General features: G+C 40.8%; 1 protein-coding gene across 2 annotated transcripts in view; it reads left to right on the top strand.

Annotated features, from left to right (window-relative positions):
- Positions 1-14,956, top strand: part of KALRN (kalirin RhoGEF kinase) — a 508,172-nt gene that overhangs the window by 205,017 nt on the left and 288,199 nt on the right. For both annotated transcript variants that reach the window (XM_086751416.1, XM_086751415.1), the window contains one exon: positions 3,097-3,609. In XM_086751416.1, coding sequence (XP_086607542.1) covers positions 3,097-3,609 — 513 coding nt within the window. The remainder of the gene's footprint in view (positions 1-3,096; positions 3,610-14,956) is intronic.

Raw genomic sequence — 14,956 nt, 5'->3', positions numbered from 1 at the left:
GCCTTCAGTATAGGTTTGTGTCACCTCCAGAGATTCCTCACACTGAAATCGCCGCTCCTGGCAGAAGGGGCTGCCGTTGCAGTGCAATGATTGGCAATGCTGCCTGTGGGGAATGAGAGGGATCAGGGCAGAGGGAAAAGGAGATGTATGGGTACAGAAGAACGTGGAGCAGGAGGGAGACTGTGCAGAGACAGGTAATGGAATAGCTTTTGGGGATGGGGAGATTCTGTTTGAAATATATATGGGCCCAAGAAAATAGTAGCCCAAGAAAAGACAGCTTATGCATGTATCTCCAACACTGAATTTCAATCCTCCTGTGCTTTAGTAAACAAAAGCAATGTCTTCCTAAAGCTTCAAAACCTAGAAGAAAAAGTGACAGAGTTCAAATATATATTTTTAGAACATTTGTTTGGGTTTAAAATGAATTAATACTTTCTGGAGGCTTGCCTTATTTTATTGTGTAGAGCTGGTGTGATGATAGTGAAGAGTAAACTGTGGTCAAGCTATTCCTCAGTTACATCTCCGAGTCTGTATTGTGTTAAGAGCTCTGGACTCGTTTGCTGTGCATGCTGGCACACATTAAGGGTATTTTCATTCTGTGTGTGTGCCTTTGAGCCTTAGTCTGTCTGCTGGGCTGTTCACATGGGTGTCTGTAATCGTTCACAAATTTTTGGACCAGAGGAGGGGAGTCAGTTTTTTTGCTCTTTATTTGACCTCCTGTGAACACTCAAAACTGATGAGTCCTTCAATTCTATGATTTTTAAAAGATTTCTTAAGCTGTGGTCCACTATACAGTAGACCCCCTGACAAATACACACCACAATCCAGGAACTTGGTTCTTGTGGATGCTGCTGCTTATTGGTAGTCTCATGCTCTGGGGCAGCTCCTGCTCTCTCATAAGAAGAACTGTCAATATCAAATAAGCATCGCAGGTCAATGTGACTCACATTTATTTGATTTATATGGGGCAGCACACGGTTACCCTCTCTGCACTGGACCATCATGGTGATTTCCCACAGCTGTGATCAGAAACAAGATCCTTGGCAGGAACAAACTGCAGCAGAAGGCAATGGAAGTCTCTGTTGAATTTCCCCATCTACAAACTGAGCAGTAACCAGTGTCAGTTTTAAGGCCAGATTCTGCTTTTGAGCTTAGTGGAAGCAGTATGCATGTGCCAGGGCAGTGTATGACCCTTAGTGGAGGCAAATGATCTGGATTTTGTGCTGTGAGACTGTGCCAGAATGATTCTGTGTCACAGTCCAGAGGGTGAAGCTTGCCCGCAGATCGTCACACAAAAGGGGTTTGGTTGACATATGTGGACTCCAAAGCTTCCTGTCACTTTGAGGAATGGACCAGGCAGCTCAGTTAGCATTAATTCAGAGGTGTATTCAAGATTACTTTCTTTCTCCTGCCGAAAGGGTTTAAATAGTGGGCAGTGATCACTTTTTAAAGTGGTTTCTGACAGACAGATGGGTGATGCCTGAGAGACAGTTACTTTATCTTACCACTTGCCTGCCTAACTGAGGTTGCTTTCATGAGAGTCTCAAGAACTCCTTAAAGAAACAAATCTGAATAAAGAAATTCACTGCAGAATTCATGAAATGAAAAGCCTTTCTGCTATATCATCATGTCAAACTCTGTTCATGGTAAGAGGAGGGCTTGCATTAGCTTGACACACTGCAGGAATGCCCAGGTATTAGTCATGAAGAGAAGTCTTTTCTTGACAGGCAGTTAAACTCTAAATTGAATTATCTCTAAGGGGTCAGTGTCCAGGTCAAGAGGTTTAGAAATTTGAAATCCTTCTGAAGCTACCTACTTACTTTCCCATTGTTTGTAGGCTCTTCCCTCTGTCCTCTCCCTTCCCCAAAGCAAGGAACATTGCAAGAAAGTTTTAAAATAATCTTTCTCCTGAGCATAAATCCAATACAATCCCAATTTTAATACATTGCAGAATGTGTGATATTTTTAGATGGATACAAATTGGAAGAAAAGCCTATTATTAACTTTAAACCAGTGGGCAGCCTGCTGTTTTGGACATAATTCAGGATAATGGACAGAACTTGAAGTATTTTTCTTGTAGATGACTTTTACAAGATTGTTGTGATTATTGGGTGCCTACACTTCTGAAAAGCACAAACTCTGACATTCTTTAGAGGCCTGATCTTTAGGGGATAGATGTGCAGTCACTGATGAACATCACAAGCCTTTAAGGGCTGCCAACTTGGGTGTTAACATGACAGCACTGAAAAATCTCTAGTAGCATATGAAACCCTATGCTCGTATTTCAGAAAAAAATAATTTGTCTAAAATAAATGGGAACAGCCATCAGTTGTTGGGTCCTTAAACATAATCTGCTTTCCAGGCACCCAGTGCATTTCTCTATCACTGATTACTGAGCTTGGATGAATTAAAACCATCTGTCATTGATTGTGTATGATTCATGAGCAGTTCTTTCTATTAGCAATAAATTCTAATTGTTAATACTCCAATGAGATTTCACTTTTACATTGATTTTGGCTTAATTACATTAGAAATTACTAATATGAAAGAGATTTGATTTTGTGGCAAAAGCCAATTGAAATAATCTGGAAGGAAAAAACAGCATGTCATGTGTTTTGGCAGGTCACCATACCTGCTTCAGTTCCTATGCCTAAAACTTTTGCCGCTGTGTAGCCGCTAGCCTGAGTTAAGCACAAGTAGCAGAATCCCTGCAATCCCATATACCTGTTTAGTGAATGATCTGGCCACATGTCCAGATATCCAACAGAAGTCTTCAGCATCCACTGGTTTAAATTAATCTATGGCAGAAGCATTTTCATTATATGTTTTTGATAGTAAGCCCGACTGAAAAAGGTAGACGTTATTCCAGTGCATATAATGTCTTTTAATAAATAAATAAATAAATCTGTGCCATTAATAGAAAAGTTTTCATTCCAGTTAATTCATCAAAATTAAACGTAGTCTCAACATCTTTTACAATGTTCCTTCAATAATGTATTAATGAGGAAAATAATCCTTTCATGCTATTTATGGATTGCACTGTTATTTCTGGTTAGACAGTCACTGATTCAAATGCTTTCATTTTCCCTTCCTTAGACAAGTATGGTATCTGTTGAAGGCCTGGCAAAACTCGTAGATCCTTCTCAACTGACGGATGAGTTTGAAGGATCCTTGGATTACAACCATGACGAATGGATAGAGTTGCGTGTCTCCTTGGAAGAGTTTTTCAACAGTGCCATCCATTTATTATCAAGGCTGGAGGATCTCCAGGAAATGTTGGCTAGGAAGGAGTTTCCAGTTGATGTTGAGGGCTCAAGAAGGCTGATTGATGAGCACACGCAGCTTAAGAAAAAAGTGATTAAAGCTCCTGTGGAAGAACTGGATCGTGAGGGTCAGAGATTGTTACAATGCATAAGATGTAGTGATGGTTTTTCTGGTAGGAACTGCATTCCCGGAAGTGCAGATTTTCAAAGTCTTGTGCCAAAGATCACTAGCCTTTTAGACAAGCTGCATTCTACCCGGCAACACTTACATCAGATGTGGCATGTCCGCAAGTTGAAACTGGACCAGTGCTTTCAGCTCCGGCTTTTTGAGCAAGATGCTGAGAAGGTAAGGAATAATGTATTCCTTTCATATTTTTACCAAGATGTTATCACAAGGACACTGCAACCATTTTTTCTATAAGTAGCCACATGACGTATTCATCACAGGTGTAAATCTCATGTTGCCAGCAGACATAATTTATGTGACTCGTAAACCAAATTCACTGAACTAATTGTTGGATGTAGCAGGCATAATGATATCCAAGAATAACATGTCTGTGTCACTTTTGATGAAAGTTAATTTGCTTTTTTTGTATCACAGTGGGTACATTTGGTAGACATTAGCACGAGAATCCGGCTTTTTTTTCAAGTTTCTTTTACTAAGCTTATGAATATATTTATCCACATGTCACAGCACCTAAAGAAGAATGATTTTAGGGTTTGATTCACTGATTATTGTTTGCACTTCTCATGAGTCTATGAGAAATTTGTAGTTTAAATCCTCCTAATTGTTATCTCAAACAACATTTTCAGCTTGCCTTTGCTAGGAAGTCGCAACAGGATTTGCAACTGGTAAAATCTTTAGTAATGGAACTTTGTACCACGGGCATGGCCACTTGGTTCCCACAGCATGAGACCTGAGAGTGTGTTTAGGTTAAGCATATAAACAGACCAAGAGAAAGTATTCTGAAATGATGACGGCATGCAAAACTCACTGTGGCTGTTTTACATTAAAAAGCATGTAAGAATAGTCTTTGAATTCATACCTCACACTTGAGTCAGAGGTCAAGGTTCCTGTTCACCAGCATAAGACCTGGTTTGAGAAATATTTAACATTAAATTATTCCATAGAGACTGCATTGTGACTTCATATTTTTTAGACATTTGTAATGTAGTGTATCAGCCTGGAAAGCATGTAGGGTGTCTTGAAATGAAATACAGTATATGAAATAATGTGGAGCAGCAGGTGCACCGGTAAGTAAGGTGGCTTTAGGAAGCTGCAGTTTCACAGGTGTGCAGTACCGCTGTGGAGTTCCATCCCCCTTTCCTGCCTCTTCAGGAGATACTCATTCGGGAATCTGTAGAAGAGAGGGAAGTCCCTGCAAGCAAAGCATAGCAGCTTATCATATTTGTTGAAAAGACTGGCTAAAAATGAACCAGAGTTCCCTAACCAGGTCTCATACACAACACTACCTACAAATTTCAGTGATGCACATTAGAGCAGGCTTCTTTCTGCTTCTAGTATTTGTCTGCTGTTTGCCTCTGGAAGTATATGCAGGTACTAAATTCGGTGAATTTATTTTAGGAAACTGTTGTGCTAGGGTCTGGGCAGTCTCACTTTCTTAACACAGAAGTTCTTGGCATCTTGTTAGGTGGTTTCATGAGAAGTCTTCACTGCACATTTAAAATTCTAGGCCACAGAAGTAGGGTATTCTCAGTGGAAGGTACTGAGCTCTTGGATTCATGTTTATCTAATCTGTATATCCATCAAAAGCACCAGTCTCTGAATCTTCTCTGCTTAATGTATGATCCAGTTGTTTCACTAATGTGTCTGCCTGGACCCAGGAGGAATAGCAAAAGAAATGCAGATTTCATCTGCAGATGGATCCCATTGAAGATTATTGTTTTAATCAGCTGCAAATTAATATTTTTTTTAAAAAAAAAACATAACGGAGAAACACATTGCTGAAACAAATATAAACTTTAGCACACAGAGCAAGACACAAGACATTGGTTTCCAGTGCATGTACTCAATACCTCTAAGGGATGCTAGAACTGAAAGGGCTCCATCATTGTATAATCAATCCTCCTATTGGGAAAACCTTGAATTCAAATGAGTTCCTCTAAAATGAGAGTCACAGAATCACTCAGGAATGCATAAGAGCAGAGTTTTCTTCCAAATGCTACCGTTTCTTCTTCTCCCTTTCCCTTGTGTGTGACATGCTGTAGGGAGGTCACTCACTGCTGTCCTCCCCAGCGGTGGCTGCATTTCAGTCAGTGCTTCAGTTTGGATTTTCAGTTTCTTCAAGATTATTCAGATGACCACTGCTTACTAACATATTTTTTATGTTTACTTATTATTATTATTATTTGCTAATTTTATTAGCAACTTATTATTATTTAGCAAATTGTTATTATTAATGTTACAATCTGAAAGGCTCTCAGATCAAGTCAGGGTCTGAGAGGTTCTTGTTGCCAAGCACTGTTCTGTAGTGTTGCAGGAAGTCTCCAATATATTTTTCCTTTCTATCTCCTGAGCAGACGTACAAGAATGATGTGATACCAGTCTGAGCATTATGACAGCTAGGTTCTGTGCATGGGTTATTCTAAGGTTGTTAAGTGTAAGGTTTAGGCAAGTCAGCAGGTAAATGAAACTTTTGAGGTGAAGGAAGAAGCAGTGAGAACATGATTTCTGGCTTTTTAACACTGGCTGTCTCAAGCAAATTCCTGATTAACAAAACTGGCATTTTGATCTTCTCAATATTGCTTATTTATCTACCTTGCATTAATTAAACACAGTCTTGCTTTGGCTTCTCTCACTAGCTCTGCTTGTCTTTCCTTGACTACTGCATTTTCCCAAAGAATAGAAAATATTTTGTTGTTTTATACTCTCAAATCAGTGGTTTTAATTTTTTCATTTTGTGACTCCCTAATTCCAGGGAAGGTTGCAGACCCTTGTACTTCATATTTTGCACATGTAGCCTGATGTAAAATATCGATGTGACTACTCTCCTTAGCTGCCTTTTGCACATCCTTTGAAGCAGTTTGACTGTCTCAGACTGGAAAGTACTCGTCTCATAAAATGTTCAGAGCTAAATCCAGTCTGAGCGCTGTCTCCACAGTATAAATATCCAACACAGTGTGTCTGTGTATTGAATTTTAAAGTTTCCTGGTACCTCCATTTGCTCAGTTGAACTCTACCCTCTACAATTAGGTACGGTAGCAGAGCCAGGATGGTCTTCATCTCCTGGGGAGAGGCACAGCTCTTTCCCTATAACCTGGATATGTCATTTAGTGCTAATCAAATGACAACTCTAATACCCTGTGAAAGCTCAAACTCCAACTTAAAACTCTGAATATAAATAAGGTTTTAGGGCCTTTTAAAATATCTCTGAATACTCATTGGGTGGTATTTTAGGAAACCTGTTCTAAAAAGAAGGAAATGGACAAGGACTTTCCATTTTCTGGACACCTCTGGTTTTAAAAATTTCAGGTGTCCTCATTGCCTGAAAACATCTTAAAGATGGGATGGATAGACAAAAAAAGGGGACACAAGAAGGAAAAATACAGTATATTAAGGTAGGTTAATTTTTGAACTCCTTGGTATTGAAATAGCCCAGATATTCAAAGCAAATCAATTCGTGTTTTTCCTTCTTATAGATCTCCTCTGCTGGAACATTTATAAATGACAGTTATTGACTGGACACAGGAATTATTAAAATTGCAGTTATTAAAATTTACAGAAGGTCTGTATAGTTGTGTGCTGAGCAACTCATATTACCGGCCAAATAAAGGGAGGGGGTGGCAGTCACATCCTGGGCTTCTCCCACTCAAATCAGTGGGAGAGAGCAGAATTGTCTGTGGAGAAACTTTGTCTCCGAGTCAGACCTTTTGGGTTTTACTTTCCTGTCCTGGGGCCGAGTGAGAGGGAAGGTTGGGCTATCACACAGGCACAAGCAGCACAGTGAGACTGAATCCCCAGATGGAGACTGGAAGCTCCTTGAAGCTCCAGTCAGCAGGCGGGTCAGCCATGTGGGGAGCTTTGGCAGCGGGGCGTGAGGAAGCTCACATGCTGTGCAGTGCTGACTGTAATGATCTGCTGATAAATAACACATTTCAGCCGCTGGTGTAGCCCTGACCCTCACAGTTCAATAAATTCATTCCTCACCAACTAATATATACATACACATGCACATATATATATAATTTTGAAACTGGAACTGAGGCTTCAGTGTGTTTTTACTAGGTAACAGGGAAAATATTTTTAGTCATCAGTAACATGAAAAAATCTAGTCCAATCTAAATTGAATATTGTTTAAAACGAAAAAAAAACCCCACAATCAACATAGATCCAACTATTAGAACAATCTGAGAAATGTTAATTGGTTGGTTGAAATCTGGACAGGGAGAAGAATTCAGGCAACAGTCCACATGTTTTGCACTTGAATAAATACCAAAAAAAAAACCGAAAAAAAATTATCCTTACACTCTGCACTTTCCAGCTCTTCTGGAAAACATTTGTAACTGGCACTCAACTTGACTTTTGTAGGAATTTCCCCATCATTCTGGGTTGATTCCATATCAATTTTACTACCCAAGCATGTATGTGAATGCAAACCATTTATCATGATGTAATCAGCATTGTCCACATGAAGTATAAACAATATAGTCATCAGCTGAACTGAACCAGGGATCTCTATTGTGAACTTGTAACACCAGAGCAAAGAAAGAGCCAGCTGCTGTAATATCACCAGGATAATCTCTAACGGGAGGCGGAGGAGACCTTGCATGTTCTCTCTGTCCTCACCTCCCCTTCTCCTTCTTGACTTCCTGTAGAGTCCACAACACAAAGGCAAACTCCAAAGGATGGCATTGGTAGTTAGAAAATGCCATGAGTGAATTTCACTGGAAGTTTGCTGGGGGAGAAACATATTATTTGGATAGGGCCAGCCTTGTGGAAAGTCTAGTGGCAAACCACAGGCAACATCTAGTTTTTAAAGGGCAGTGAAGTAGTAGGCTTGAGGTCAAAACCATTTGCCTCATCCATACTAAAGCTTCCCTTTGAAAAACACAGCTCTGCCTGTGGTTTTCCCTGTAGAGCAGGCTCTGGGAAGCTGTGCTGGCTGCTGGGGGCTGCTGTGTCCCAAGAGGGAGCAGAGGGCATGGCTGCAGCTTCTGCCCCACAGCAGCTGTTGCTCCCATTTGTCCTTCAATGGGACCTGTCTGGAATGACAGAAAGATTTCAGTGAGTGCAAGAGTGATCAGAATGTGATAACAATGCAAAGTTCATATGACAGAAGACAGGTTTGGAGGGGGAGTAAACAAAATGGTTGAGGAGGATTAAGGTAGAATAATGGTTGCACGAGTTCTCCTGCATCCCAGCTCCTGTGCAGGTGCAGGCAGTGAGACCGTGGCACCAAGGAACACACACTGCATCCCTCCCTTCTCACATGCAGCACTGCTTCAAGCCTCTTCCCCGATCTGGTCTCCTTAAATAAGGGAACTTATCTGTTATTCTACTGGATAGGTGCTATTAAACTCAGACCCCATTTAGTGATAATGGGCATTTGGTTTCTGAAGGAGGACAATCACAGACATACCAGCTGTACTAAACTCCTGTCCAGTGTCTTATTCCCATTCCTAATGAAAGTATTGGAAAGACTCCTACTGATTTTCAGCAGAAGTACAATATACACATTAACACTTATTCTGAAGTGCCAGATGAAATTTAGAAGTTCCTGGTTTAGAAGCTAACGACACCATACAGCATTAGTCTAGAAAAAAAGCAGATAATCTCTAGCTCCACAGCAAAGTCAGTGGGAGAGAAGATTATCCAAGAAGCGTCTAATCTGAGTAGTTGAACCACGCTCAGACTATTACTGGAGTATTACACCAGCACAAGGTTCATGTTCCTCAGAAGGAAGGAATGCTCTGCAAGCTACTCTTTGTCTAAAAAGCTGTAGGATAACTTTGATGGAATAACAAAAAGCAAAATGTGGAAATCTGAGCTGTGGTTTAGAGGGAAAAAGATGGTTTTGAGAAAGAAACATTGATACCTTGCTGTTTGAGATAAGGGAATTTATCAGTGATTTGTGATTGTATAATACATACCCACTTTAACTGTTTCATATATTACTTCTCCTTATTCTGCACTTAAAAAATCTGATCCTGTATGTTCTGTAATAAAATGCATTACAAATCTGATGATATGATCCTTCTTGCTAATAGGAGGCAGTTTATTTTATTACAGTCCATTAAGTAGAGCAATTGTAGCTGCTTCTTCAGTCAAGTGATGATGTGTGGGGAAGCATTTCCTAGAAATGGATCTTAGCTGACTTTCTGGAAAAGCAGCATGAGAAAGATTAAAAAGATGAGCAACATGTTCACTTCCTTCTTCTTTTTGTGTCACCTCTGCATTTTCTTCTTCTAGCAGCGTCAAAATACCCTGGAAGCGATACATAAGTGGATGATAAGAGTTTTCCATTTAAAGCCTGACATATTAACCCTTAAGGATTTGTGTCCCTGGGACAGAGTCCTCTGACAGATAAAATCCACTTCGTGAAGGACCGTTTCCCCTCTCTTATTCCACTGCTGGAAGCGCCTGCTTTCTTTCATCTGTCCTATGTGCCATACATACAATTGCCTCCAAGATTTCGTATGAAAGGTTGGCTTAGAAATTACTGTAAGGAGGATGTGTCCCAGGGAATGAGACTGGGATGAGGAAAGAAACTGATGGTGGGAGCTGTCATATGTGAAATGAATAAAAAGCAAATGAGTTCTGGGGAGGTAGTTAATTAGGACTAGAGAAGAGGCAGATAGCATATTAAGAGGGAAAAGAACCAGAATCGGGATTAATAATGAGAGCGTGTCCTTAGTATCTTGCACCAAGGAGAAGTGTATATGCCCTCTGTGCTGTTTCACGGCGAAAGGATTTGTTACTGAATGAATGGTATTTAGCAGTTAACAGTAATAATCATACAGGCATAATAAGCATGGATTAGACATGGATTTTTGCATAGGATTTAGATTTCATTTAAGTTACATGAAAACTGCACTGGCGTACAGAACTCTGCATGCCCTGGATTTTCCATCTAAGTACTTATACCATGGATATCACAACAGCTCAGTAAGTGAGCATCGCAGTAAGGAGCTTTCCTGGAGATTTTGAACACAAGGGGTGGTGTTAGACCTGAAGTAAGCTCCGTAAGACTTCTGCAATAAAAGGAGTCAATAAGCTTAGTGTCTTCTGCAGAGACATTTGACTGAGGCCTAAGTGAGACTCATTTAAGCAGGTTACTTTCATCCCTAGCCCATTCCAAATGTCTGTACAGACAAAGGACAGAGGCCTTGGGGTGCAGATACTGACTGGGAAGGCACTGAACTGTGGTCTGTATTTATGAACATGCGTGTGTTTGCAGAGAGCTTGGTAAGAAGAGCGACCGAGAATTTAGTGCTAAGCATAAATGAAATCCCTTTCCATAATCCCAGAAAAAGAGTTCTGCTGACCCCTTTCAGCCTAAAACAGCTGCTTCTCCCTTCATTGGATGAAAACACTCAGTTTCAGGCTAATTTTAGCTACATCCCCTCACCTAACTGCATTTTGGTGCTTGAGGCCTCCCTGAGTTGTCTGCTAAAAGACAGAGGCCTGGTCCCGTAAACCAGAGCGAACCTCATTGTCTGTTAAAATTAGGGAAAGACTCACGGTCTCCGTAAGAGTTCCCGCTGACAGGTATTCAGTGAGCCAGTGCTGTTGGAGCCCTGCATCCAGGAGCTGCGTACCCACCATCTCTAGCTGCTGTTTCTGGCTCCTTACTGATGGCAGGGATAGCAACTTTGCCACTCACTTGCAGAAACCGGACCTTATTTCCAGCTGTCCATGCTGGGACACCCCACCAGTATTCCAGTTACGTTACTACACATTTGCAACACTATGGGCAGCCTGATTTGCCACGGCTTGTAAGAGTCCTAATGTAAGAAAAATAAGCTTAAAAAATGTTCCTGACACAATTGGTTTTTATTTTTAAGCTATAGAAGAAATATACCAATCTCTACATTTATGGATCTGGAATAGGCATTGCTCAAGAGCAACATTTAGTCAAAGTATTTTAAGTTGCTTTAGCATCTTTTTCTCTGTCTTTTCTGATGCATATGGACTCTTGCACAAAGCACATAGTGTCTGTTCTCTCCTGAAACCTTGTTTCCATATCTGGCATCTACTCTCTAATACTGCCAGTGAAGAATGTTTTCTTTTAGAATCTGAAGTTTCCCTTGGCATATGGTGTCTTTTTTGGTGTAGAGATTCTCACTAAACGACTGTTCTTCCCCGTTAATAAAATCAGACTCGGGATGCCAATGCTGGGAAGGCAAGTCAGCTGTCAGTCTAAATAAGCTGTCATATGAACAGAAAAAAGATCATCATCTTGTGTTATCCTTTGTACTGAAGCCCACTCTGAAACTAAAATGACGACAGAGAGGACAAGCCCCATGTTCAATGTGAAGTGTTTGCTCTGACACAGAATTTCAATACCAGGCAGAACACAGAAGATGGGTGCAGATAGGTCCCTAAATTGTTGAATTGGCAGACACCATCTTACAATACCAGATCTTAAAATGTCAGAAAGATAATTATATAGATTATATGGAAAGGAGGCTTAAATTGAGACTAAGCTGATGCATAAACAATAGCTAAGTGCATGTTTGTATGGTACCTAGCATAGTGTACTGAATTTGGCTAGGGTGTTGGCTGTTTCCAGCAAAAAAAAAATGCAGATTTGCAGTTGAAAAATGCTCTTGGAGATGTAAGGGTGTGGAAACATTCCTACTGAATGCAGATATGTATCCACACATGACTTGGGTTGCTTTAGTGTAGTACTGCTAACATTCTGCTTCACTTAAGATGTTTTGTGTAAGACCTTCCTAATAGCATCGATCAAGGACAAAGGACCAACACAGGAAATTTATATCAAAGGGAGAAACTATATATCCATTTTTCAAAATCTGTGTAATTCCTCAAATGAACCTATGCCAGCTCTAATCACTTTTATTTAATTACTTCACACATCTTAGAACAAAAGAAGCTCTAATAAAACAGGTAAGACTTGAAAGCATGTAGCAGTAACTCTGTTGTAACAGCAGTTTTTCATTAATTTTCAGTGTTTATTCAAATGTGTTCTCTGTCATATTTATTTTCTTTGCATTTTAAAATAATTGAATTCTTCCTACTGAGCACTGCTCCTGCTTTGTCTTGAAGCACTTTGGTGCTTTCTGTCATGGATAAGCCACTATGAGGTGTTCTGATGTAGCTGAATGAACAGTATAACGTTCTGAATGCAGCTTTACAGCTTTTTTTTTTTTTTTTTCTGAAGCTTGGTGGTAGCAAAACAGGGCTTAGGCTCATGGATTCCCCAAATTACTGGGTTTACCTGGTCTCAGGCTTTTTTTTTCTTTTTTTTTAAAAAAAAAATAAAATAACAAAGTTTGCCTAGAAGCAGAAAAAAATGTTACAGCAAGGAGTGGTTGTGCGCAGAGCATGTGTTGACAGTTCCTTGTGATGCTGTGAGCGTAGATGTCATGTGCTAAAGAGATTTCAGAGTGGGACCAGCACTGTACAGTTTGGAAGGCTCTGAGAGTGGCAGCTAAATGATGTCAAATCTCCAGTCCCCCTCACCTAGTCATAAGCACAAAAGAATTATCGGGGAACTGTGGGGTAAATCCTCTTCAGCACCTATAAGGATAAATTACTTGCAAAAAACCTTCAGCTTTAACAGGAAGATGAATCTTGCATAGCCTGTATCTCTCAGTTTGGGAACCCACATGCTGGGACTTGCAGTCTTTGCTCTGAATTAAAGATGCAGCTAGCTGACATCTGCTCTGTTTAGTGTGAAGTAGGCTTCTGACAGGTTGCTAATGCCATCCACAATTATTGCCCTCAATCTAAAATGAAGGGTTGCCGGAGTGGGAAGTAATCACAGGGGGCTCTGTGGGAACTATTCATTACTTTGGCCACTGCTGGTCACACTTAATAAGATCCTGTTCTTGATATTTGTAGGAAAGAACAGATTTTTTTCAAGACTAGGAGATCATTATAGAAGTTTTTAACTTCCCTCAAAGCACAAACAGAGCTCATTTCTGCTAATTGGATTGTAAAATCAAAATGTCTTCATTATTAGTGATGTTCCAAAGGAGCTTGCAGCTTTTTCACAGTGTCAAGCTTGTATCCTGCTACTTTCTGATTTATCAGTCAAGGCCACAGGAGTTCTTCCCGTATGTACCAATAGCATTGTGAACATTTGCTTTTCTGCCTTTCCATCCACCAGTAGAAAGCTTGGGGACAAATCTAAACCAACAGGACAAATTAATGAGTACACACCAACTGCCTTGTGCTGCTCCTACAACTGAAAGCAGCTACAAACCCAGTTTTGCCATTTGGTTTGAGGAAGTGTGGGATTGCCTTGCCTGCTGAGCAGCACGGTAGAGGGAACTGGATAAATATGTATCAGAAATCTTCTTCCTGGTGGATGTTATCCTAGTGGTGAATGTCACCTACTGTTGTTGCAACCATTATTTCTTTCCCTGTGGAGGAGGGGGCAGGACTCCTTTTGGAGCCTACCATTTCTGCTGTGACAAGTCTGTTGCTGGTTTGACAGCTCTGAGGGTGCAAGCTTCCTCCTGTAACACTTCCATGACCAGACTTCAGACTCCACAAGCAAAGCAGATAAGAATCTTCTGAAGGTATTTGTAGTCCTCATTTTTCAGATGTGGACAGCTGTCCATCAAGAAGGGCAATCATCTGCCAGAGACTGATCGCTGTTGAGCTGGATTGGCTTTGGCGCAGCAAAATGGAAGTACAAAGGATGCAAAGTTCAAAGCTAAAAATCGGGAATTAAAAACCACAGGGGTTAACTGCCTTGCCTCTTGTCACACAGGAAGCCTGTCCTGCAGTGGGAGTCCTGATCTGATGTGTAAAATAGATATCTCCATGCTTTCCATCTTCCTTTATCAATTCATTCTGCCTTGTGCTGCCAAATCTGCTAATTTTTTTTTTTTGCAGGCTGCTAAATATGTTGCCTTCACAGCACTTGGAATTGAACCTGATCTTTTTGTTGGGAATGTAAAAACAATCACAATGCCTTGCTCCACTGCTGCAGCTAGGGATGAGGAAGACTTGCGCATTTCCTTCATGCTAAGTGTGCCTGATAGCATAGTTACAGCAGTCTGCAGCCACTTTCTATCCGATTTGCACTGGATCATCCAACACACTTGTGACCTTTCCGTGCCAGAGGGCAGAACATTAACTGAGTGATGGCGTAGTTCCTGCTGTATGTTTCCAGGCTCTGGCAGCAGTCGCCTCGCAGTCCGTCCGCTCCTGACTGTAAGGAAACGTCTCTGAAGCCTGCTGCTGCTGAAACTGGAACGTGGTGTACTGTGCTATTTGTAGTTTCCTGCTGCCGACACGGGATACGCAGTTACTATTGCTCTTGCTTCCTCTATGAACATTAGAATGGGTCCAAAAATAATTGAAGGCAGTGTGTTCTGGTGGAATATTTTTGCATTTGCACAAATTTCCTCTGTATTTCACTTGCCAATTTTGATAGAGCGCGTTTTGAGGCTGTTTCAGCTTCCCCAACTTGGCACTGCTGGGAGGCACAGGAATGCTCTCCTGATCAGTATGGCAAGAGAAAGTGTTTTGGCAT

The sequence above is a fragment of the Chlamydotis macqueenii genome, chromosome 6, assembly GCF_036417535.1.
Source record: "Chlamydotis macqueenii isolate bChlMac1 chromosome 6, bChlMac1.mat, whole genome shotgun sequence".
In the NCBI taxonomy this organism is placed as follows: Eukaryota; Metazoa; Chordata; class Aves; order Otidiformes; family Otididae; genus Chlamydotis; species Chlamydotis macqueenii.
This window is presented reverse-complemented; position numbering and strand designations above follow the sequence as displayed.